This window comes from Coccinella septempunctata, chromosome 2, assembly GCF_907165205.1.
Source record: "Coccinella septempunctata chromosome 2, icCocSept1.1, whole genome shotgun sequence".
Classification (NCBI taxonomy): domain Eukaryota; kingdom Metazoa; phylum Arthropoda; class Insecta; order Coleoptera; family Coccinellidae; genus Coccinella; species Coccinella septempunctata.
In genome coordinates, this window is record NC_058190.1 from 749820 (window position 1) to 770897 (window position 21078).

Genomic DNA, 21078 nt, shown 5'->3' on the forward strand with positions numbered 1-21078 from the left:
TGTAACGTTCCTCGAACAACTGAAGAACTGAAGAATCAAGAATCAGTACTTGAAAAACTGAACCTGGTCGAAAGACCAAAAATTGTGGAGGCAAGCAAAAGCGTCATTACAAGTAAAACTCTTCACTTGACGAATATTTTCGTTGTTCCAAGGTATAAATAAGTGGTATTCAACTATTTAACTTCGTCTAGAACTCTAAGAATATTTATTTGGCAATCGTAAATAGATATATTTATTATAATAATAACGCACATTTAACACTGTTGGCTGAGGAATCACTAGGACTAACACCACCATCAAATTAAAAACAAAAATAATGCATTCAAATGTACGTATTTTAAACCAAAAGTAAAATAATATTCCAAATTATATACTATTTTTGCCTACACAACACCTCCACAATTTTATTTTGACGTCTATCTGACGGCTGGTTGAAGTTTCAGTACTGAAGTTGACAGTTTCAGAATGAGAAGTAGACGTGGCAACGTCGGTACGGGTATGAGCATTTAGCTCCTCGTTTAAATCCTCACCCCTTATCTATAAACGTAGCGATCGCAGCGACACCTAGCCTACGTTCCCCATTTTCGGAGACACATTTTTAGTACGTCGATCGTTCTCCTTATCTCTAGCCTCTATACAGACACCCATGGTGGAAGAATACACCCATGCATCATTGAACTCAATATAATACCTATATTTATATCTCAAATTCAATATTCTGGGTATGAACATTCTGAATCTTTCAAATTTGATCAATTTTTACTGTATGAATGAATTCATCCTTGTATTGTTCCAATTTCTTATATACAATGTTTTTTTTTTTCATCATTGAACCATAACAATGCTTCGTCTGATAATAAATTTCTTATAAATTTTTTTTTTATTCTATCAAATTTAAGTTTGCCATCTCCAATATTGAGAAAATCTGATTTAGGTCATTCTTTCATTGTTTTTATTCTGTTCTGTTATTTGTTCATTTTGTTCCTCTATATGTGCATTTTGTCTTTCTATATCATCTTAAATTTCATTCCTTTTCCTTTTGATATTCTACTGTCAATTTCTCTAATCACATTCTCTGTCAATCTTAATTTATCATGATTTTGTCTTCTATTTTTTTCATGCTTGAACTTCATTATCCATTAAGTGCCATGATATTCTCTTCCATCCTCTGGTCCAAATTTTCCGAAATCTCGTTCAAACCTCTCTTCACTTCATTCTCGGTAACACACCAAAAAAATAGTGACTTCGAATTTCATATTATAATAGGGAATACTCCTTCTGACGAAAATGATGTATTTTTTATGAAATATCTTTGAAACTACATTTTGAAATAACCATTTCAACCGTTCTCCAAAAAAAATTATATTAAGCACTTAAAAATGAAAAATAAAAATGGGTATTTAAAGTTTGAAGCGTTTTGTGAGAATTGCTCAAGCTGGCAACATCGACTGAAATATGCCTTGATAATAAAGGACAACAAATGCATTATCTTGATGAGAGAGACAAAGATGGCTGTCTATGAAGTCTGCGACGAACGAGGAAGGTCGTAATATTTTATGGGATTTTTATAGCCGGTTGCAGTTGAAGCTCGCCTGTAAATCAACAGCTGTTATTTTATAAACAAGCTGATCGGACATTGTTCTTTTCATTGTCTGGTAGGCGCTGTTGCCAAATCGTAAACTTGAAACGAAGCGATTTGAATTTTTAAACCCCATATTTGATGGATGATTTTGAATAGTTTCCGCGGTGAATTTGGAAAAATCATGAATGAAACTCATAATTATTCAGTTTAAACTTGCATATGCAGTGATAACCCAAATTAAGGAGAATTCCCCATTGAAAAAGCTCAAGAAAACTGAAATGTAGTATGAAATTAATTTCATGCTAAGGAAGAAAGGAAGAAATATCTTGCTGTGATTAATATGCTTTTTTATTAATTTCACTATTAAATTTAGCTGAGGTTAGTGCAAAGGGGAACCATATGATTATTCATATGATTCAAGAGCTCAGGGAAAAACCTCAGAAGAAAAAACCCTGCCTCCCCGTGTTTACAAAAAAAAAAACAAAACAAAATAAACGGGAGATATTCAATACTGAAGGACATCTTGGTCATCTTGATTCTCATATCAAGAGGAAACGTAGTCTTTTCCAAGGTGGTTGAAATTCAATATCTGAAATAGAAAAATGTATAATATTGTAAATCAAATATTATAGAGTAGAAAGATAAGAAACGAAGCGACTAAATACAGTGACTCTATCAAAAACAGTGTCGACAATTGGAAATTTAGCAAGAATATGGCGGCTTGGAAGCACAGATTTCAATGCTATGATCTCTAATTCGGAATGCGGATTGGCTCAAGTCACGTGACCAAATCCGCCATATTCTTGCTAAAACGATGAAAAACGAGACCACAATTGTCGCCACTGTCTCGTTACAGCGACTGTACGACTAAAGTGATGTGAGCGCCATCTGTGTTTCAACTGTGTTTTTAAGGCTCTAAAACTGGTTAAAATTTTAATTTCTTTTGCGAGATGTCAGAGTCATATGGCAATTTTGATCAAACAGGTTTTGAATGTTTCGATTCTCGTATCCATGGACAACCTCGTATCGCCTTTTGTTTTTCAAGCCCGTTCTAGTTGCTGATTATTGAAATTTTTGTCCAATTTCTTGGGCGAAAACCTCAGAATATCGTTTGAAAATTATTGTATGGTGAAGAACTGTGGATCAAATAAAAAGAATTTTACTAAGGAAAATGGGAATGTAAATATTACAACTGGTAACATGTGACTGCAAGTCGATTGAGAACTGTTCATCCACGTAAATTGTTGTATGCAGGAAGCATCCCTTACATGAAGGGCTCATTTAGAGGAAATTATGACTTTTATACGTCCATTCAAAGATTCTCAATTGCCTTCAATATATTCAGAAATGCAAAAGTTTTATGGATTTCGATTTGGGAATCGGGTGACTGTCAAATTGTTGTTTGGAAAGTCAAAGTTTTATGAAACTTTCTGTGAGCAACCCCTTCCAACTTATATAGGCAGAAATGCAACCGCTTTAGTTCGTTTGGTATTTCTATGCTGTGAGTGTTTTGTTCATTCGTCAATCAATTTGCACAGATAACAGAATCAATTTGTATATTGTGTCATGAAGAGATCATACCATGAAGAGATCATACCATGACGAAATCATAAAAAGCAAGGAATTATACTGACAGGCCTGAGTACAGTTCTTGTATACCTCTGTAAGGTTTTTTCAATTGTGGTTCTGAAAATTTTGTAAATAATATGTTGTAATGATCTCCAGTTTTCTGAGAAAAATTGGAGTTCATTTTAGTGCATTCCTTTCATTTTACATTTCCGCCTTGGAAAATATTTAATTCTCAAATATTCGGTACATTCATTCCGATAGGCAGAGTAAATTTGAAAAACCGTTTATCTGTGTTTAACGTTGTTTTTCTTGCATGCCGTTGAAGATTTCGACGTTTTTCTGATGTTGATATGCGATAAACCGGAGCTGACGACGTTTTTCACTCTTGTCGCATTCTGGAATTTTCGGATTTTTAACGTGTGGGGGGATTTGCCTATAAAAGCAAATTTTCCCCCGAGACGGTCACTTGACTTTTGATTCTCTTTTACTTCAGTCTCTTTACTTTGACTCTTTATTCGCTTTTACGCTCCGTACTATCTTTTCTCCGCGATTCGACTTTAATTGTGTGCACGACAAGCCGTTCAACAAATTTCGAAATAATTTTGTGTTGCGAAGTTAGTGCTCTTAGGAATTGATTTTTAGTTTGTTTTCCGCGAGTGCCTGAAATAAAGGAGGTAGGTCTCCGTCTTTACCGTTCAGTTTCTTAATTAGACCTACACCGGTTGTTTCTTTGACACTGCTGTACTGTATCGCTTTCTGTTATATTTTATCGTACTTTACCCTGTTTCGCGAGTCTGACTTTTCCCTTCGCTATCAGTCATGGTGCGTATGCCCTTGGGGTATTGAAGGGAAAGTCCCGTCAACCCCCCTGTTCGCGTTCAGCGTCATAAGTGTTGAAACCGAAATCTCGTCTTTTCTATCAGTCATGGTGCGTAAGCCCTTGGGGTAGAGAATAAGAGATACCGCTCGTCGTCAGTGAAATCCCGTAGTTGCGCTAAAAATAGACCTTTTCTTCCCTATCAGTCATGGAGCGTTAGCCCTTGGGGTAGCGAATAAAAGTCTCGAGTAGATCCGCCCTGGTTGTTTCTTTCATTTCTGGAGAAATACAATTAATTACATCCCGATACCGTATAGCAAGTCATTTCACTTCGCGAGGTCATCCTTAGTATCCATTTCGTCAGTTCTGGTTGGCGCATTTTTTTGAACAACCTTTGATTTTTTTCACTGTACCCGGTATAAACTTTATAAAGTGCTCGTGATCGGATCAAATTTCCCGAATGTATGTTTGCTGATCGATTCGCTCATATTTCATACCTACACATATTTCCGTTGTATATACAGGGTGTCCGGGGAATAACTGTACATACTCTTACCAGAGATAGAGTTGGACTAGCTGGTTACGGATTGACTATAAAAAATTAATTTCTGGATTTCCCTAGGACGCTACAGGGTGATTTTCCAACTTCATGGAAATACTTAGACCATCATAAAATCCAAACTTATTGACGGATATTATTGAAACTTGAAAGGTTATTGGCACATGCTGGAGTCAAGTCAAAAATATATCAATTAATTCATTATTCCAGGGCCGGACTCATTAATCTTCATTTTAAGTGTTCAGGGTAGAAAAACACTCTGTATTTCGAATTACATAATTGATTCGCTTTTTAGGAAGAAGCTAAATTATGCTTCAATTTTTGGTATCACTCAAAGTTGTCACATCAACAATTATTTTTTTTATGAATTTTTGAATGTGGATAAAGTACGAAAAATTGAATTTTTTACCATGAAGAGAACTGAAAATCTCATGTTTGAATATAAATTGCGAAAGTATTAGTAGAAAATTTACAAAAAAGTTCAGAGCTTCAATAAGCACTTCAATAACGAAACAATACCAAATGAAAAAAACTAAAATACAGTAAAGAGTACCTAATAAAAATGAAAATAGAAACGAATGAATTGCTGAGTCAACATTATTTCAAAAGTGGTTCGAAATGAAAACCATTAGCTTGTATACATTTCTCTTGCCGAATTTTCAAATTGGATACAGCCTTCCGAATCATATCGCAATTATTTCTTAGAATATCGCAACAGTTGATTATTCTGTTCATCAGCTGTTCTCTTGACTGGAAGAAGTGTAACTCTGGTCTATATCATTGTTGTCGAACACCCGGTATACATAAAAATAATTTTGAAATATGCTTCTGTATACCCTATACACATCAACATTTTTTTTCAAATACGTTCATTTAATCCCCCAAAGTGAAATCCGTGTCAGGGGTGGCCACCCAGTATATCAACAAATTATTATAGTCTTCTTCACCTTCAGTGACTTTTTTAAGAAAATTTATTATTTATTTTCGACCTACACAAGATGACTAAGTCCTGTTCAGGTAAATAAATTGCAATTTTCGAACTTTATCCAAATTAATAAATTCATAAAAAAATAATTGTTGATGTGACAACTTTTTGCGATACCAAAAATTGATGCATAATTTAGCTTCTTTCTAAAAAGCGAATCATTTTTTTGTAATTCGAAATACAAAGTGTTTTTTTTACCCTGAACACTTTAAATGAAGATAAATGAGTTCGGCCCTGGAATAATGGAATAATTGATATCTTTCTAACTTCACCTTAGCATGTGCCAATAACCTCCTAAGTTTCGATAAAATCCGTCAAAAACTTTGGATTTTATGATGGTCTAAGTATTTCCATGAAGTTGGAAAATCACCCTGTAGCTTTCTAAGGAAATCCAGAAATTAATTTTTTATAGTCAATCCGTAATCAGCTAGTCCAACTCTATCTCTGGTATGAGTATGTACAGTTACTCCCCGGACACCCTGTAGAGTAGAAAGATAAGAAACGAAGCGACTAAAGTTATGTGAGCGCCATCTGTGTTTCAACTGTGTTTTTAAGGCCCTAAAACTGGTTAAAATTTCTTTTGCGAGATGTCAGAGTCAAATGGCAATTTTGATCAAACAGGTTTGAATGTTTCGATTCTCGTATCCATGGACAACCTCGTATCGCCTTTTGTTATTCAAGCATGTTCTAGTTGCTGATTATTGAAATTTTTGTCTAATTTCTTGGGCGAACACCTCAGAATATCGTTCGAAAATTATTGTATGGTGAAGAACTGTGGATCAAATAAAACGAATTTTACTAAGGAAAATGGGAATGTAAGTATTAAAACTGGTAACATGTGACTCGGTCATTCATTGATTTTTATTTTCAGTGCTACGAAGTGGATAAAATTTTCAGGGCGTAGAGACCTGCAAACACTACTGACTACACCATGTGCAATGAACATTTTACTGCAAGTCGATTGAGAACTGTTCATCGACGTAAATTGTTGTATGCAGGAAGCATCCCTTACATGAAGGGCTCATTTAGGGGAAATTATGAGTTTTATAAGTCCATTCAAAGATTCTCAACTGCCTTCAATATATTCAGAAATGCAAAAGTTTTATGGATTTCGATTTGGGAATCGATTGACTGTCAAATTGTTGTTTGGAAAGTCGAAGTTTTATGAAACCTGCTGCGAGTGTTTTGTTCATTCGTCAATCAATTTGTATATTTTGTGTCATAAAGAGACCATAACATGAAGAAATCATAAAAAAGCATGAAGAAATTATACTGACGGGCTTGAATACCGGTCTTGTATACCTCTGTAAGGTTTTTTTCAATTGTGGTTCTGAAAATTTTGTAAATAATATGTTGTAATGATCTCCAGTTTTCTGAGAAAAATTGGAGTTCATTTTAGTGCATTCCTTTCATTTTACATTTCCGCCTTGGAAAATATTTAATTCTCAAATATTCGGTACATTCATTCCGATAGGCAGAGTAAATTCGAAAAACCGTTATCTGTGTTTAACGTTGTTTTTCTTGCATGCCGTTGAAGATTTCGACGTTTTTCTGATGTTGATATGCGATAAACCGGAGTTGACGACGTTTTTCACTCTTGTCGCATTCTGGAATTTTCAGATTTTAACGTGTGGGGGGATTTGCCTATAAAAGCAGATTTTCCCCCGAGACGGTCACTTGACTTTTGATTCTCTTTTACTTCAGTCTCTTTACTTTGACTCTTTATTCGCTTTTACGTTCCGTACTATCTTTTCTCCGCAATTCGACTTTAATTGTGTGCACAAGCCGTTCAACAAATTTAGAAATAATTTTGTGTTGCGAAGTTAGTGCTCTTAGGAATTAATTTTTAGTTTTCGTTTGTTTTCCGCGAGTGCCTGAAATAAAGGAGGTAGGTCCCCGTCTTTATCAGTTCAGTTTCTTAATTAGACCTACACCGGCTACTTCTTTGACACTGCTGTACTGTATCGCTTTCTGTTATCTTTTGCCGTACTTAACCCTGTTTCGCGAGCCTGACTTTTCCCTTCGCTATCAGTCATGGCGCGTATGCCCTTGGGGTATTGAAGGGAAAGTCCCGTCAAGCCCCCTGTTCGCGTTCCGCGTCATAAGTGTTGAAACCGAAATCTCTTCTTTTCTATCAGTCATGGTGCGTAAGCCCTTGGGGTAGTGAATAAGAGATAAAGCTCGTCGTCAGTGAAATCCCGTAGTTGCGCTAAAAATAGACCTTTTCTTCGCTATCAGTCATGGAGCGTTAGCCCTTGGGGTAGCGAATAAAAGTCTCGAGTAGATCCGCCCTGGTTGTGTTTCTTTCATGTCTGGAGAAATACAGTTAATTACATCTCGATACCGTATAGCAAGTCATTTCACTTCGCGAGGTCATCCTTAGTATCCATTTCGTCAGTTCTGGTTGGCGCATTTTATTAAACAACCTTTGATTTTTCACTGCACCCGGTATAAACTCTATAAAGTGCTCGTGACCGGATTGAATTTCCCGAATGTATGTTTGCTGATCGATTCGCTCATATTTCATACCTACACATATTTCCGTTGTATATACAGGGTGTCCGGGGAATAACTGTACAGGGTGGGCAAATTTCGTTGTTTTAGCACTACAGCTTTTAAACCAGTGGAGATAGACAAAATCTGATACCCCATTCTCGGTCTCTTTTTCTGAGAAACTAACAATAGTAGTAGTCATTTTTGGCCACTTTCTTTTGTTTTCGAGTTATAAGCGAAAATTGGAAAAATGGCGATTTCGAAATAAATTTATATCTCCGCTAATACTGATGATAGAGCTCTGAAATTAAAACATTATACAGGCACTTTTTTGAGTGTAATCCAGTGGCGTGCTTGCCTTTTTAGCAGGATTTTTAATTACGAAGCTATGACCCAAAGTTATGTTTTTTTAAATGAGAACATTAGATTTCTGTGCGATTTTTTGAAAGTTTTTTACCGATTTCAAAAATATATAACATTATATGGTTTGTATCAATATAAATAATAAAAAATGGTCAAAAACCTTTTTTCTCAATATTTCTATGGTTTCAACTTTTGATGATAATAGAAAAATGTAGCATCTTATGATTACCACAGTTTCCTACTATTAGTCCTTTCATTTCTATGCTCGTTTCCCAATTTCTTCAAGATTCAAATTTTGTGGAAATTGGTAAAAAGCATAGAAAGAATGACATTGCCGGAAGGATACTGCTCTTATTATAGGAAGCTCTATTTTTTTGTGCTCATCAAAAGTTGAAACCATAGAAATATTGGGAAAAAAAGTTTTTGACCATTTTCTATTATTTATATATTAATGCCAACCATATGATGTTATATATTTTTGAAATCGGTAAAAATTAAACTTTCAAAAAATCGCACAGAAATCTAATGTTCTCATTTAAAAAAACATAACTTTGGGTCATAGCTTCGTAATTAAAAATCCTGCTAAAAAGGCAAGCACGCCACTGGATTACACTCAAAAAAGTGCCTGTATAATGTTTTAATTTCAGAGCTCTATCATCAGTATTAGCGGAGATATAAATTTATTTCGAAATCGCCATTTTTCCAATTTTCGCTTATAACTCGAAAACAAAAGAAGGTGGCCAAAAATTACTACTACTCTTGTTAGTTTCTCAGAAAAACAGACCGAGAATGGGGTTTCAGATTTTGTCTATCTCCACTGGTTTAAAAGCTGTAGTGCTAAAACAACGAAATTTGCCCACCCTGTACAGTTACTCCCCGGACATCCTGTATAATCAGTTTCCGAAGGTGTGAATAAACTAGTACATACTTCAATTTTGACTACTTCGTTATCGCTACCACCCTAGAAAACAGCGAACTCTGTCTCCGACTAGCAGCTACTCTGGTAGGTTTGCCATCTGTGTCCGTGAAGTTAGCACCCACTTTTTCGAAAATGAAGAAAATTTTTTTTGCATTCGTTAGTAACTCGTTAGTAACTATTTGTAACACCAAAATTTTCGTTTGTACCTTAAAGATACTGGTAGAAAAACACTGCATTCCGCTGGGTGCTAACTTCACGGGCGCCCACTGTTCGATTTTTCGCGAAAAATAAAATACACTTGGAAAGTCCATCGTTAGTAACTATTTGTAACACAAAAATTTTCGTTTGTAACCTAACCTATGATGGGAAAATGACACCCCCAAAACGTGAAGTTTGCACCCACATTTTCGAAAATGAAGATAATTTTTTTTGCATTCGTTTGTAACTCGTTAGTAACTATTTGTAACACAAAAATTTTCGTTTGTAACCTAACCTATGATGGGAAAATGACACCCCCAAAATGTGAAGTTAGCACCCACATTTTCGAAAATGACGAAAATTTTGCGAAAAATAAAGTACAGTTGGGAAGTTCATCGTTAGTAACGACTCGTAACACACAAATTTTTGTTCGTAACCTCACCTATAACGGGAAAATGACACCCTCAAAATGCGAAGTTAGCACCCACATTTTCGAAAATGAAGATAATTTTTTTTGCATTCGTTTGTAACTCGTTAGTAACTATTTGTAACACGAAAATTTTCGTTTGTAACCTAACCTATGTTGAAAAAATGACACCCCCAAAATGCGAAGTTAGCACCCACATTTTGGAAAATGAAGATAAATTTTTTTGCATTCGTTTGTAACTCGTTAGTAACTATTTGTAACACAAAAATTTTCGTTTGTAACCTAACCTATGATGGGAAAATGACACCCCCAAAATGTGAAGTTAGCACCCACATTTTCGAAAATGACGAAAATTTTTTCTGCGTTCGTTAGTAACTCGTTAGTAACTATTTGTAACACCAAAATTTTTGTTTGTACCTAAAAGATACTGGTAGAATAACACCGTATTCCGAAGAGTGCTAACATCACGGGCATCCACTGTTCGATTTTTCGCGGAAAATAAAGTACAGTTGGGAAGTTCATCGTTAGTAACGACTCGTAACACACAAATTTTCGTTTGTAACCTAACCTATGATGGGAAAATGACAACTCCAAAATGCGAAGTTAACACCCACTTTTTCGAAAATTAAGAAAATTCGTTCTACATTCGTTCATAACTCGTTAGTAACCATTTGTAACACAGAAATTTCCGTTTGTACCTCAAAGATACTGGTAGAAAAACACCGCATTTCTCAGGGTGCTAACTTCAAGGCCATCCACTGTTCGATTTTTCACGAAAAGTAAAGTACGGTTGAAAAGTTCATCGTAAGTTACTATTAATTTTTTTTGCATTCGTTTGTAACTCGTTAGTACCCTGTTACTAAATGTTCGACACAAAATGAAAAAAAAGTATTTTTTTCATGTAAATTTTCGTCTGGGGCCCAATGTTTGTGCTCGAAGTAACTTTGTATTTTTATCCATACCCACATATTTCACATCCAATTCATATTGATTTTTATCCGTAATTTCACCGAGCAGTCGAAGAATTGTCAGGTAGGAGAAAAAATGAAATAAACGTCTTTATACCCAAGCCTTTCACTGTCTCGTCAATTTTAGGGTTTTTTGAATATAAATTGAATAATATTCTAAGAGAAAGTATATTTTCAAAATAAATTTACATGGTAAAATATAAAATTTTTCAAATACTATACAATAGTAGGTGGCAGGTGGACGTCAAGTACCACTGTTTTTGGTACAATTTTCATTTTTTTGGACATATCATTGTATAACCCCAGCGCTCCATCATTTCTCCGACAGATAGCAATGAAGTGTCCCGAGCTCGTCCTAGTATGTGATTTCTGGTAACATACCAAACCCCGTAATATGAACTGATGTTCAGGAAAATTCAAATTCAAAGGCAAATTTTCCAACTTTACATTTTCGGCTTCACTCGTATCAATGAAAATTAGGTGCTGAATTAATTGTCCACTAATGTTGCCTTAGAACACATTCTGCCATTAAACTGTCCTTGCAGTGATTCCAGAAGCGTGTTTTCGAGGTTTTTAGGCTTAGTCAGCTGAATGGTTTTATACATTCGTGTGAACGTTTCTTCGTGAGAGCATTCCATGCACTTACGCTTTTCTATCACATTATATAATCCTTGTCCCATTTTTTGTAGAGCAGATATGATATTATCTTTAACGATTTGGTGGTTTATCGTCAGCTTTTGTTGTTGGTAGAGTTCACTGAGGAACACAGCTCTTTCCTGATAAAATTGGCTGCCCGATCCTTTGGTAGCTAATGTACTGAGTAGGTTGAATATTTTAAGATCTTCCTTGTTTTCATTAATTTCTCGTTGGAAAGCCCTACCCAGGCAACGCAGAGTTCTCCGCGAGATCTCTGGGAGGTTATAATGAGGATCTTATGCGAACTCCTATTGCGAGGGCTCGACGATCGCTATGTGTCTTAACTAAGCGACATTCTCACTGGTGTACGCAGGAAAAATCTCAGAGACCTCACATTGCTTTGTCCAGGTTTCATCTTATTGCGAGTACCAGAAGATGTCTCAAACTTAACTTCAATGAGCAATTCTTATTGCGACTTTCTGAAGTTATCCCGAATATAATCAGAATAATTAATTCTCAATGTGAGTTCCTAAAGTTATCGCGAACGTGACATGAATGAGAAATTCCCAATGCGAGTTCCTCAAGTTATCCGAAACGTTGCCTGAATGAGATATGTATTCTTATTGCGTGTTCTTGAGATTTTCCTAAAAATGTATTCGCATTTTGAGGGTGTCATTTTACCAATATATGTTAGGTTACAAACCTTGTTACAAATAGATACTAACGATGGACTATATTCTAATAAGTAAGTAAGCACCCAGTGGAATGCGGTGTTTTTCTGGCATTATCTTTGAGGTACAAATGAAAATTTTCGTGTTACAAATAGTTACTAACGAGCTACGAAAGAATGCAAAAAAAATTGTCTTCATTTTCGATAATGTGGGTGCTAACTTCGCATTTTTGGGGGTGTCATTTTTTCATCATAGGTTAGGTTACAAACGGAAATTTTCGTGTTACAAATAGTTACTAACGAGTTACAAACGAATGCAAAAAAAATTATCTTCATTTTCGAAAATGTGGGTGCTAACTTAGCATTTTGGGGGTGTCATTTTTTCATCATAGTTTAGGTTACAAACGAAAATTTTCATGTTACAAATAGTTACTAACGAGTTACAAACGAATGCAAAAAAAATTATCTTCATTTTCGAAAATGTGGGTGCTAACTTAGCATTTTGGGGGTGTCATTTTTTCATCATAGTTTAGGTTACAAACGAAAATTTTCATGTTACAAATAGTTACTAACGAGTTACAAACGAATGCAAAAAAAATTATCTTCATTTTCGAAAATGTGGGTGCTAACTTAGCATTTTGGGGGTGTCATTTTTTCATCATAGTTTAGGTTACAAACGAAAATTTTCATGTTACAAATAGTTACTAACGAGTTACAAACGAATGCAAAAAAAATTATCTTCATTTTCGAAAATGTGGGTGCTAACTTAGCATTTTGGGGGTGTCATTTTTTCATCATAGTTTAGGTTACAAACGAAAATTTTCATGTTACAAATAGTTACTAACGAGTTACAAACGAATGCAAAAAAAATTATCTTCATTTTCGAAAATGTGGGTGCTAACTTAGCATTTTGGGGGTGTCATTTTTTCATCATAGTTTAGGTTACAAACGAAAATTTTCATGTTACAAATAGTTACTAACGAGTTACAAACGAATGCAAAAAAAATTATCTTCATTTTCGAAAATGTGGGTGCTAACTTCGCATTTTTGGGGGTGTCATTTTTTCATCATAGGTTAGGTTACAAACGGAAATTTTCGTGTTACAAATAGTTACTAACGAGTTACAAACGAATGCAAAAAAAATTATCTTCATTTTCGAAAATGTGGGTGCTAACTTAGCATTTTGGGGGTGTCATTTTTTCATCATAGTTTAGGTTACAAACGAAAATTTTCATGTTACAAATAGTTACTAACGAGTTACAAACGAATGCAAAAAAAATTATCTTCATTTTCGAAAATGTGGGTGCTAACTTCGCATTTTTGGGGGTGTCATTTTTTCATCATAGGTTAGGTTACAAACGGAAATTTTCGTGTTACAAATAGTTACTAACGAGTTACAAACGAATGCAAAAAAAATTATCTTCATTTTCGAAAATGTGGGTGCTAACTTCGCATTTTTGGGGGTGTCATTTTTTCATCATAGGTTAGGTTACAAACGGAAATTTTCGTGTTACAAATAGTTACTAACGAGTTACAAACGAATGCAAAAAAAATTATCTTCATTTTCGAAAATGTGGGTGCTAACTTAGCATTTTGGGGGTGTCATTTTTTCATCATAGTTTAGGTTACAAACGAAAATTTTCATGTTACAAATAGTTACTAACGAGTTACAAACGAATGCAAAAAAAATTATCTTCATTTTCGAAAATGTGGGTGCTAACTTCGCATTTTTGGGGGTGTCATTTTTTCATCATAGGTTAGGTTACAAACGGAAATTTTCGTGTTACAAATAGTTACTAACGAGTTACAAACGAATGCAAAAAAAATTATCTTCATTTTCGAAAATGTGGGTGCTAACTTCGCATTTTTGGGGGTGTCATTTTTTCATCATAGGTTAGGTTACAAACGGAAATTTTCGTGTTACAAATAGTTACTAACGAGTTACAAACGAATGCAAAAAAAATTATCTTCATTTTCGAAAATGTGGGTGCTAACTTCGCATTTTGAGGGTGTCATTTTCCCGTTATAGGTGAGGTTACAAACAAAAATTTGTGTGTTACGAGTCGTTACTAACGATGAACTTCCCAACTGTACTTTATTTTTCGCAAAATTTTCGTCATTTTCGAAAATGTGGGTGTTAACTTCACATTTTGGGGGTGTCATTTTCCCATCATAGGTTAGGTTACAAACGAAAATTTTGGTGTTACAAATAGTTACTAACGAGTTACAAACGAATGCAAAAAAAATTATCTTCATTTTCGAAAATGTGGGTGCTAACTTCACGTTTTGGGGGTGTCATTTTCCCATCATAGGTTAGGTTACAAACGAAAATTTTGGTGTTACAAATAGTTACTAACGAGTTACAAACGAATGCAAAAAAAATTATCTTCATTTTCGAAAATGTGGGTGCTAACTTCACGTTTTGGGGGTGTCATTTTCCCATCATAGGTTAGGTTACAAACGAAAATTTTTGTGTTACAAATAGTTACTAACGATGGACTTTTCAAGTGTATTTTATTTTTCGCGAAAAATCGAACAGTGGATGCCCGTGAAGTTAGCACCCAGCGGAATGCGGTGTTTTTCTACCAGTATCTTTAAGGTACAAACGAAAATTTTGGTGTTACAAATAGTTACTAACGAGTTACTAACGAATGCAAAAAAAATTTTCTTCATTTTCGAAAAAGTGGGTGCTAACTTCACGGACACTTGCCATCTTCCTAGTGAAAAGAATAGCTGGCTCTCGAGATAAGTTTTCTCCGAGGTAACCATGTTACAATGTAATTAATTTCTGATATAAATTGTACAAATTCAACTCAGTTTATTAATTCGAAACGTTTTGACAAAAAAAACACCTTTGACGTGCCTATAGCAGATAACCATGTACTCTTGTATCCTAGTCAAAGCTGTATTCGTTGTCCATAATTTCAAATTTTTGTAAATTTTTTATAGATTGTAAATGAAAATTCATCACATCCAACACGGCGTATTTTATTGATACCAATCGATTCCAAACAATGTTCAGACATCCTGGTCGCAAAACAAAACCATCCTTTTGTTTTGTAGCTCAGGATGTTTGTTTTTTGGTCTCAACAAGGTCAATATTGAAATTCAATACAAGGAATACAATTCGAATTTCGCGCCCCTCAATTATAAAACAGAAAACTGTTATTAAACAGTTTTTCCGTATTGACAATACGTTATCAGCGCCATCTCATCGTCAAATGTGTTTTCACTGGACAGAAAGTAGTCAGTTTTTAGTACTAGCGATATGAGGGCGTTTCCTACCTTTCTACTCTATAATCTTCATTGGAAATTAATTATGATGTGTCAATTCAATTAAAAAAGGACCACTCACCACAAAAACGATTTTATTACTTCACGTAAAGCCCTCAAACCATCATATGTAACATCCCTCAACGGAAAAATACATATGGACTCTTCAGATTCCAATTTTCCTCTTCGAACATAATTCGCTTATCTCGTTCTGATCTAGAATACTCAAAATAATAAAAGTCAAATTTGTATCAAGCTTTCATAAATTACAGAAAACATACTTTTCCTTTGAGAAATTTCTCCGTGGACGATAAACCTTTCGACTCCACAATTGTGCAACTTGATTACTTTTTATTTGCTGGTAGAACATTGCAAGTTATAAGCGTCCCTAATCATTTTTGCCATGTTACGAAGGGTACCCTCATCCAATAAACCAAGCTGCGTTCTAGCTTGTTCTAATACAGCCTACAATCAACTATGAGAAACCATGTGCATGAATAATCATCTCAAAGAGTTACATCGAAATCTGTTGAATCTATCGGATCATTTGAAATTTGACTTGATTCACCTTTGACAATCTGAAAATACATCTATAAATTTACTTTTTTTTTGAAAAATTTTTATTAACACCATCTTGAATCATATTTTTCTTACTTACTTTCAAATTGGTGGCAACCAAGTCGTCATCATGTCTCCTCTTTTCTGCCCTTTCAAGAACATTAATTCCTTCTAGCTTATTGTTTGTTACAGTTCTTGCATCTTCCAAAATCCTTTCTTTAGTGACTCCAGCTGCCAATTTACTAGCCTGATGGTCCTTTGTCGAATGTTTAGATCGCAATAGATTGTCATGACCAACATGCGTTTCAACAAATTTAACATATACAGCTTGAACATATTCAATAACTGATAACACTCCACTTTGGAGAATATTACCAAAAATTATAATATTTACCTGTACTACATATCTTTACACGAATTCTAGAAGGGCAGAAACCAGAGATTTTGATACTTCCCCCAGTTTTCAACCTGCGTTTCTTACACTGGCTAGTATATCCTAAAAATGAAACCGGTAGCTGATATAACCTAATTTCTAATGATTTGTTGAATTTAATGAATAAAGAATAGGTACACACCTGAATAATAACTACGATTGCATTCATAATATACCACCTGTCCATCACTGATTTTTCGATCTCTTCGTTTTACGTAATTCACATCTCTGTTATCAAGTGCTCGCCATTTCTCGAATTCTTCTTCATTCTTGAAAGTTAAAAATGATGTCTTGATACTCAGAGAATGAATCTGCTGAAAGTGGTGAATCAACATGTCATGAGACTCGAGAGCCACTTTTTCTTCTTGAGGGCAAATGGGGCATTTAATATGCACCGTCTGTTTAGCAGGAGGTTCCTCATTATGAACCTCTCTCAAATGACGATATTTCGCGGAACTACTGGAGTATTTCTTTCCACATATTTGACAAATCAGTTTATCGCTGGAAATATACAGTTTAAATACTGAATCAATAAAACATTTTAAAAGTGGATTCTTACTTTTCTCCATCCATGTTCGAATATCTATTTCCTGAAAGCTTAGATACAAATAGTTATTATAAATTGAAGCAATGAAAATTGCTTCAATTTGAAGAAACTCCTGAATTACAAACAGCTATAAAATAGAGCAATGAAAATTGCTTGAAAAAACTCCCAAATTCTCAAAAATATCGTTAACAACTTGGAGCACAAATCTTTGAGCAATTAAGCAAAAAATCAGAATATCAATAATTAAATTCTCAAAATATTCAGTGGAAACACGGTAGAGCTCAAATGTTCAGGCAATAGGCAAGCAAGCGATTAAAAAAATATCAGGCGGAAAAACCGTTGGTAACCTCGCTGTTAAGACCACAGAACACAAGTTTAGTTTAGTGTTCTGTGGTTTAGACCAAAGAGTTAGCAGAGACCACAGATTACAGAGTAGAGACAGTTTGTCTCTGGAGTTATGTTAGGTAACTCCATAGAGTTTCTGGGTTACTCTGAGACCTTTCTCGATGGGGTAACTCTCACAGATTACAGAACATAAACAGAGTAACTCTCTAATATGACAAGTGGGGTAACAGAGACTAGCGTCTATTTCTTGTGCCTTACAAATGAACCCAGAACACAGAGTGTCCGACCAATATTTGTAATCATATCTCTATGGTCCGCAGCGCGGGCAAATTAAAAGGTTTAATAATATTTGGAACCGTTTCCAGTTTTATGTTGTTTAATAATAGGAATAGCAGAGACAAACTCTGTCTCTGGGAATAGGCAGATAAACAAGATTAGGCTCAGGCTCTCTTTCATCAATCATCATTGGATTGGCAAAGGATAAATTTTATTTTAAATATAATATACGTTATCATGGTTAAATATAAACACTTTCAGAGATATCAGTATTAATGAGGAATGATGTGCAACTACTTTGGAATTACAAAATAGCATTCTTATGTTATAATTATGAGAATAAATATATGTTATGTTCCTCAGTTGAGTAGAAAAGCTCCATCTTCCGCTGAGGTTAAAATAACGACCTATTATCATTAGCAAAATTTTTCCAGCGTGTGAATTAAATATCTTTCTGTGAGTATTTATTCCAGGGGATGGTATAATGAACTGACAATAAACCTTAATTCAGAAAGGGATTCTATGGAATTGGGATCAATGATACGTCAAAGAAAATTTTAAATAGTTTATTGAAACCAGGTACTGTATTCTACACAGATTAAGGAGAATGATTTTTTTTCTTTGATTTTTCATTTCTGGTTGAAAACAGTGATCTTTGTGGAACAATTTTCATATAATGTGGAATTCTACTTGTAGAAAGTACGGAATTATTAGAATCTAAAGCTGCGAGTGTAGGTGAAACCGGAGCTAAATTATTTTTAATGACTTGAAGTTTGGTAGGAGAATGTCTGTTCCTCAAATGACTCGCAATTTCGTTCCTGATATCTTCCTTCTCCTTCTCTACGGACCTCTTCAAGTCTCTTTTCCTATCAACTTCATTCAGAATTAAATTCTTCTCTTTTGTGTCTTCACACTCCTTCACCTACTACTGTCTAAAACAGGGGATACATTAAAATTAACCACTACTTTGAAGTATAATAACAGAGAAGTGCACTCAAATAGTTTTTATCTTTTTTTTCCTGTATCATTGAAGATATATGTATAGAACCCTAATAAAATTTTCCTCTGCTTGCACCGAGATCTGGAACAGGTTCTACGATCTGCTTCTTGTTGCCATTTATTTATACCTGCTTTATTGTAAAAGTTGATTGTAAAAGTTGCTATTTCTCCCTTTCAAAAGAATATCTAAAGATGATATACACCCTGCTATTATAAGGACAATATTTCCTACAAGCACCCAAACATAATACATAAATATCCATAACAAGCTTTGTGAAAAAAATAGAAATAGAAGAAGAGGATAGTAATGTGCTAAATGTCCTAAACCCAATAATGAAATTTTTTTTATATTACCTTGATAGTTGACTTCTTCCTATGCAACATGTGGTATAAAATAACTATTCTCAATCTTCAATGGCATTATCATATTGCTACAATGTTAAACCACCATCAGTTTGAAAGTTTGGTCCTCCATGCCGAAGTAGATTTTCTTTCCTTGAAGCAGAAACTAGGTGAATCAATACAAGAGCAGATATATTCATGTATGCAGATGTTACACAATGTACATTTAAGTTGGCATTTTTGGCAATCGCTGTCTGTTTTTTGAATAAATGTTTTCTTCAGATGTATTTGAAGGTATTTTCCATCCATCTTCACATTCTATCAATAAATTTTTATCCAAGCTGGTCATAGTTTCATGACGAACTCTTATTTCTTTGACTTTTACAGCAGATTTATGACGGGATATAAGTCTGTCAACAAATTGCACGATTGCACATATTCCCTTATCTAGTCTTTTAACTTTCTTTCCTTTGAGGTACATATATTTAAGAGTCTTATGAAATCTCTCTAGATGCATATCAGTATTAATACCAGCATGGAGTCTGTAAGCATATGCCCAATTTTCTTTGAAGTAATTGATACAATCTGTTACATCTGGATCATCACATTGGTTTAGGAAATTGAACAGCTTTCTACGTAAAGCTTGTTGATCTACCTCATGTAAAATACTATGCAACTGGTTATGAACTTCATTCTGAAATAGTGATGAAAATATGATAGACTGTATATTATGACTAAATTTTATAGAAGAATACCTACCTACCGATTGGTAACTACCACTACCAGAAGATGAATCTTCACCGTGGATCTTCTGATGGTTCGTGAAATTATTTTTATCACTAAAGTTCTTTCTACAATGGCAGTTATAATTATATTTCGCTGCATTTTTGTACAAGTTAGGAGCGATTTCAGTAGTTTCATCTCTGTGAAAATTCCTGGCGTGTCAAACTTAATTGATATGTTGGAATTGCAAAACACCTTGCCGCATTTATAACACAGACTATTCATTTCTGCTGATTGGGGGGTTTCAAAACGTGAACTTTATATACGAAAATCCGCTTTGCGTTAATTTAATTAAATTTGAATTTTGACATTCAGGAACATATGACCGCGCACATCATAACTCCCACTTCCCACTACAGATGGCAGCACAGCAGGGATAAATGACAAATGAAGGTTCATTTGTAAAGCACAGGAAATAGACGCTAGTGTAACACTGTAATTCGTGCCTTTTGTTGCCAGATTGTGCAAAAATAACATAATAGGACACGATTCATGCCCAACTCAGATTTAGATAGAATTTTTCAAGAGGAATTCTTGGGAAACTTATATTTCAGTAGCTATGATTTTTTGAAATGTTCATTAAATGCACATTTGAATGTTTGTTCACTGTAATTCTTAATCAATTCGAATTTATTTCTCAACAGAACTCAACAAATGGGGGTGTTTAGGTAAATCATTGGGAGAAATGTGAATAATTGATCAATTTTCGCTAAAAATTGAACTGAATCATTTTGAGGTTAGGTTATGTTGGGTCAGGAGATTGAAAAAACAATGAAAATATCATTTTTGTCGATTTAAATGTAGGTTTGAAGGACCGAGAGGTGGAAATATAATATTTCATGATTCATTATGTTATAGCTCGTATTTTTATGAAATGTTCGAAAAATCGTTTATCTCAAATTTAAAATTTGCTGAGATTAATATTTGTACGAATGAATTTCGTATCTTGTTATGCATCCAGGAATAAATCGGGAAAAAAATCTGACAATAGCACAATGTCGAATTCGAGATAACGCACTTTACAAAAATTTCAAAAAATCATGGCGAACTACGAGTTTCCGTAGAGACTAACACCCACAGAACAATAATATACTAATACCATTCAATTCCTTATGAAGAGTTCCATCCTTAAAAAAATAATCCTTAAAATCTGAGGAGGAGCATATAGTTTTACCCTTCCTTCAATTACCTGAATAATCGTACGATCTGGCAACGTACCAGCGAGTAACTATGTTGTCCGTTCTACGTGAAAGTCTCAGTAATTACGTATTTTATCACAATGTCTAATCACTTCGGAAAATATGAAGTCCAAAATATGTGACAAACTTAATTGAAG

At 34.5% G+C, this 21078-nt stretch overlaps 2 protein-coding genes and 1 long non-coding RNA gene across 7 annotated transcripts; all 3 read right to left on the minus strand.

Annotated features, from left to right (window-relative positions):
• Nucleotides 1-1912: 1912 nt before the first annotated feature.
• Nucleotides 1913-15587, minus strand: LOC123308553. Its single transcript, XR_006537140.1, has 2 exons — nucleotides 15542-15587; nucleotides 1913-2171 (listed from the first exon to the last, which is right to left on the minus strand). It is a non-coding gene; the product is annotated as an uncharacterized LOC123308553 (long non-coding RNA).
• Nucleotides 15588-15745: 158 nt separating this feature from the next.
• LOC123308547 lies at nucleotides 15746-17366 on the minus strand. 5 transcript variants are annotated; one of them, XM_044891260.1, is made up of 6 exons: nucleotides 17010-17366; nucleotides 16593-16951; nucleotides 16412-16513; nucleotides 16118-16362; nucleotides 15978-16049; nucleotides 15746-15924 (listed from the first exon to the last, which is right to left on the minus strand). In XM_044891260.1, exons 1-6 carry the CDS (start codon nucleotides 17021-17023, stop codon nucleotides 15811-15813), a joined length of 906 nt encoding a protein of 301 aa, XP_044747195.1. In that variant the 5' UTR covers nucleotides 17024-17366; the 3' UTR covers nucleotides 15746-15810. The 5 variants fall into 5 exon arrangements, with proteins under 5 accessions (XP_044747195.1, XP_044747198.1, XP_044747199.1 ...); XM_044891263.1 differs by having other exon boundaries at nucleotides 15746-15934; XM_044891264.1 differs by having other exon boundaries at nucleotides 15746-15934; nucleotides 15978-16037; nucleotides 17010-17365.
• Nucleotides 17367-19185: 1819 nt separating this feature from the next.
• Nucleotides 19186-20134, minus strand: LOC123308697. Its single transcript, XM_044891466.1, has 3 exons — nucleotides 20032-20134; nucleotides 19723-19799; nucleotides 19186-19653 (listed from the first exon to the last, which is right to left on the minus strand). The coding sequence occupies exons 1-3, from the start codon at nucleotides 20051-20053 to the stop codon at nucleotides 19186-19188; spliced, it is 567 nt and encodes a 188-aa protein (XP_044747401.1). The 5' UTR covers nucleotides 20054-20134.
• Between the last annotated feature and the right edge of the window lie 944 nt (nucleotides 20135-21078).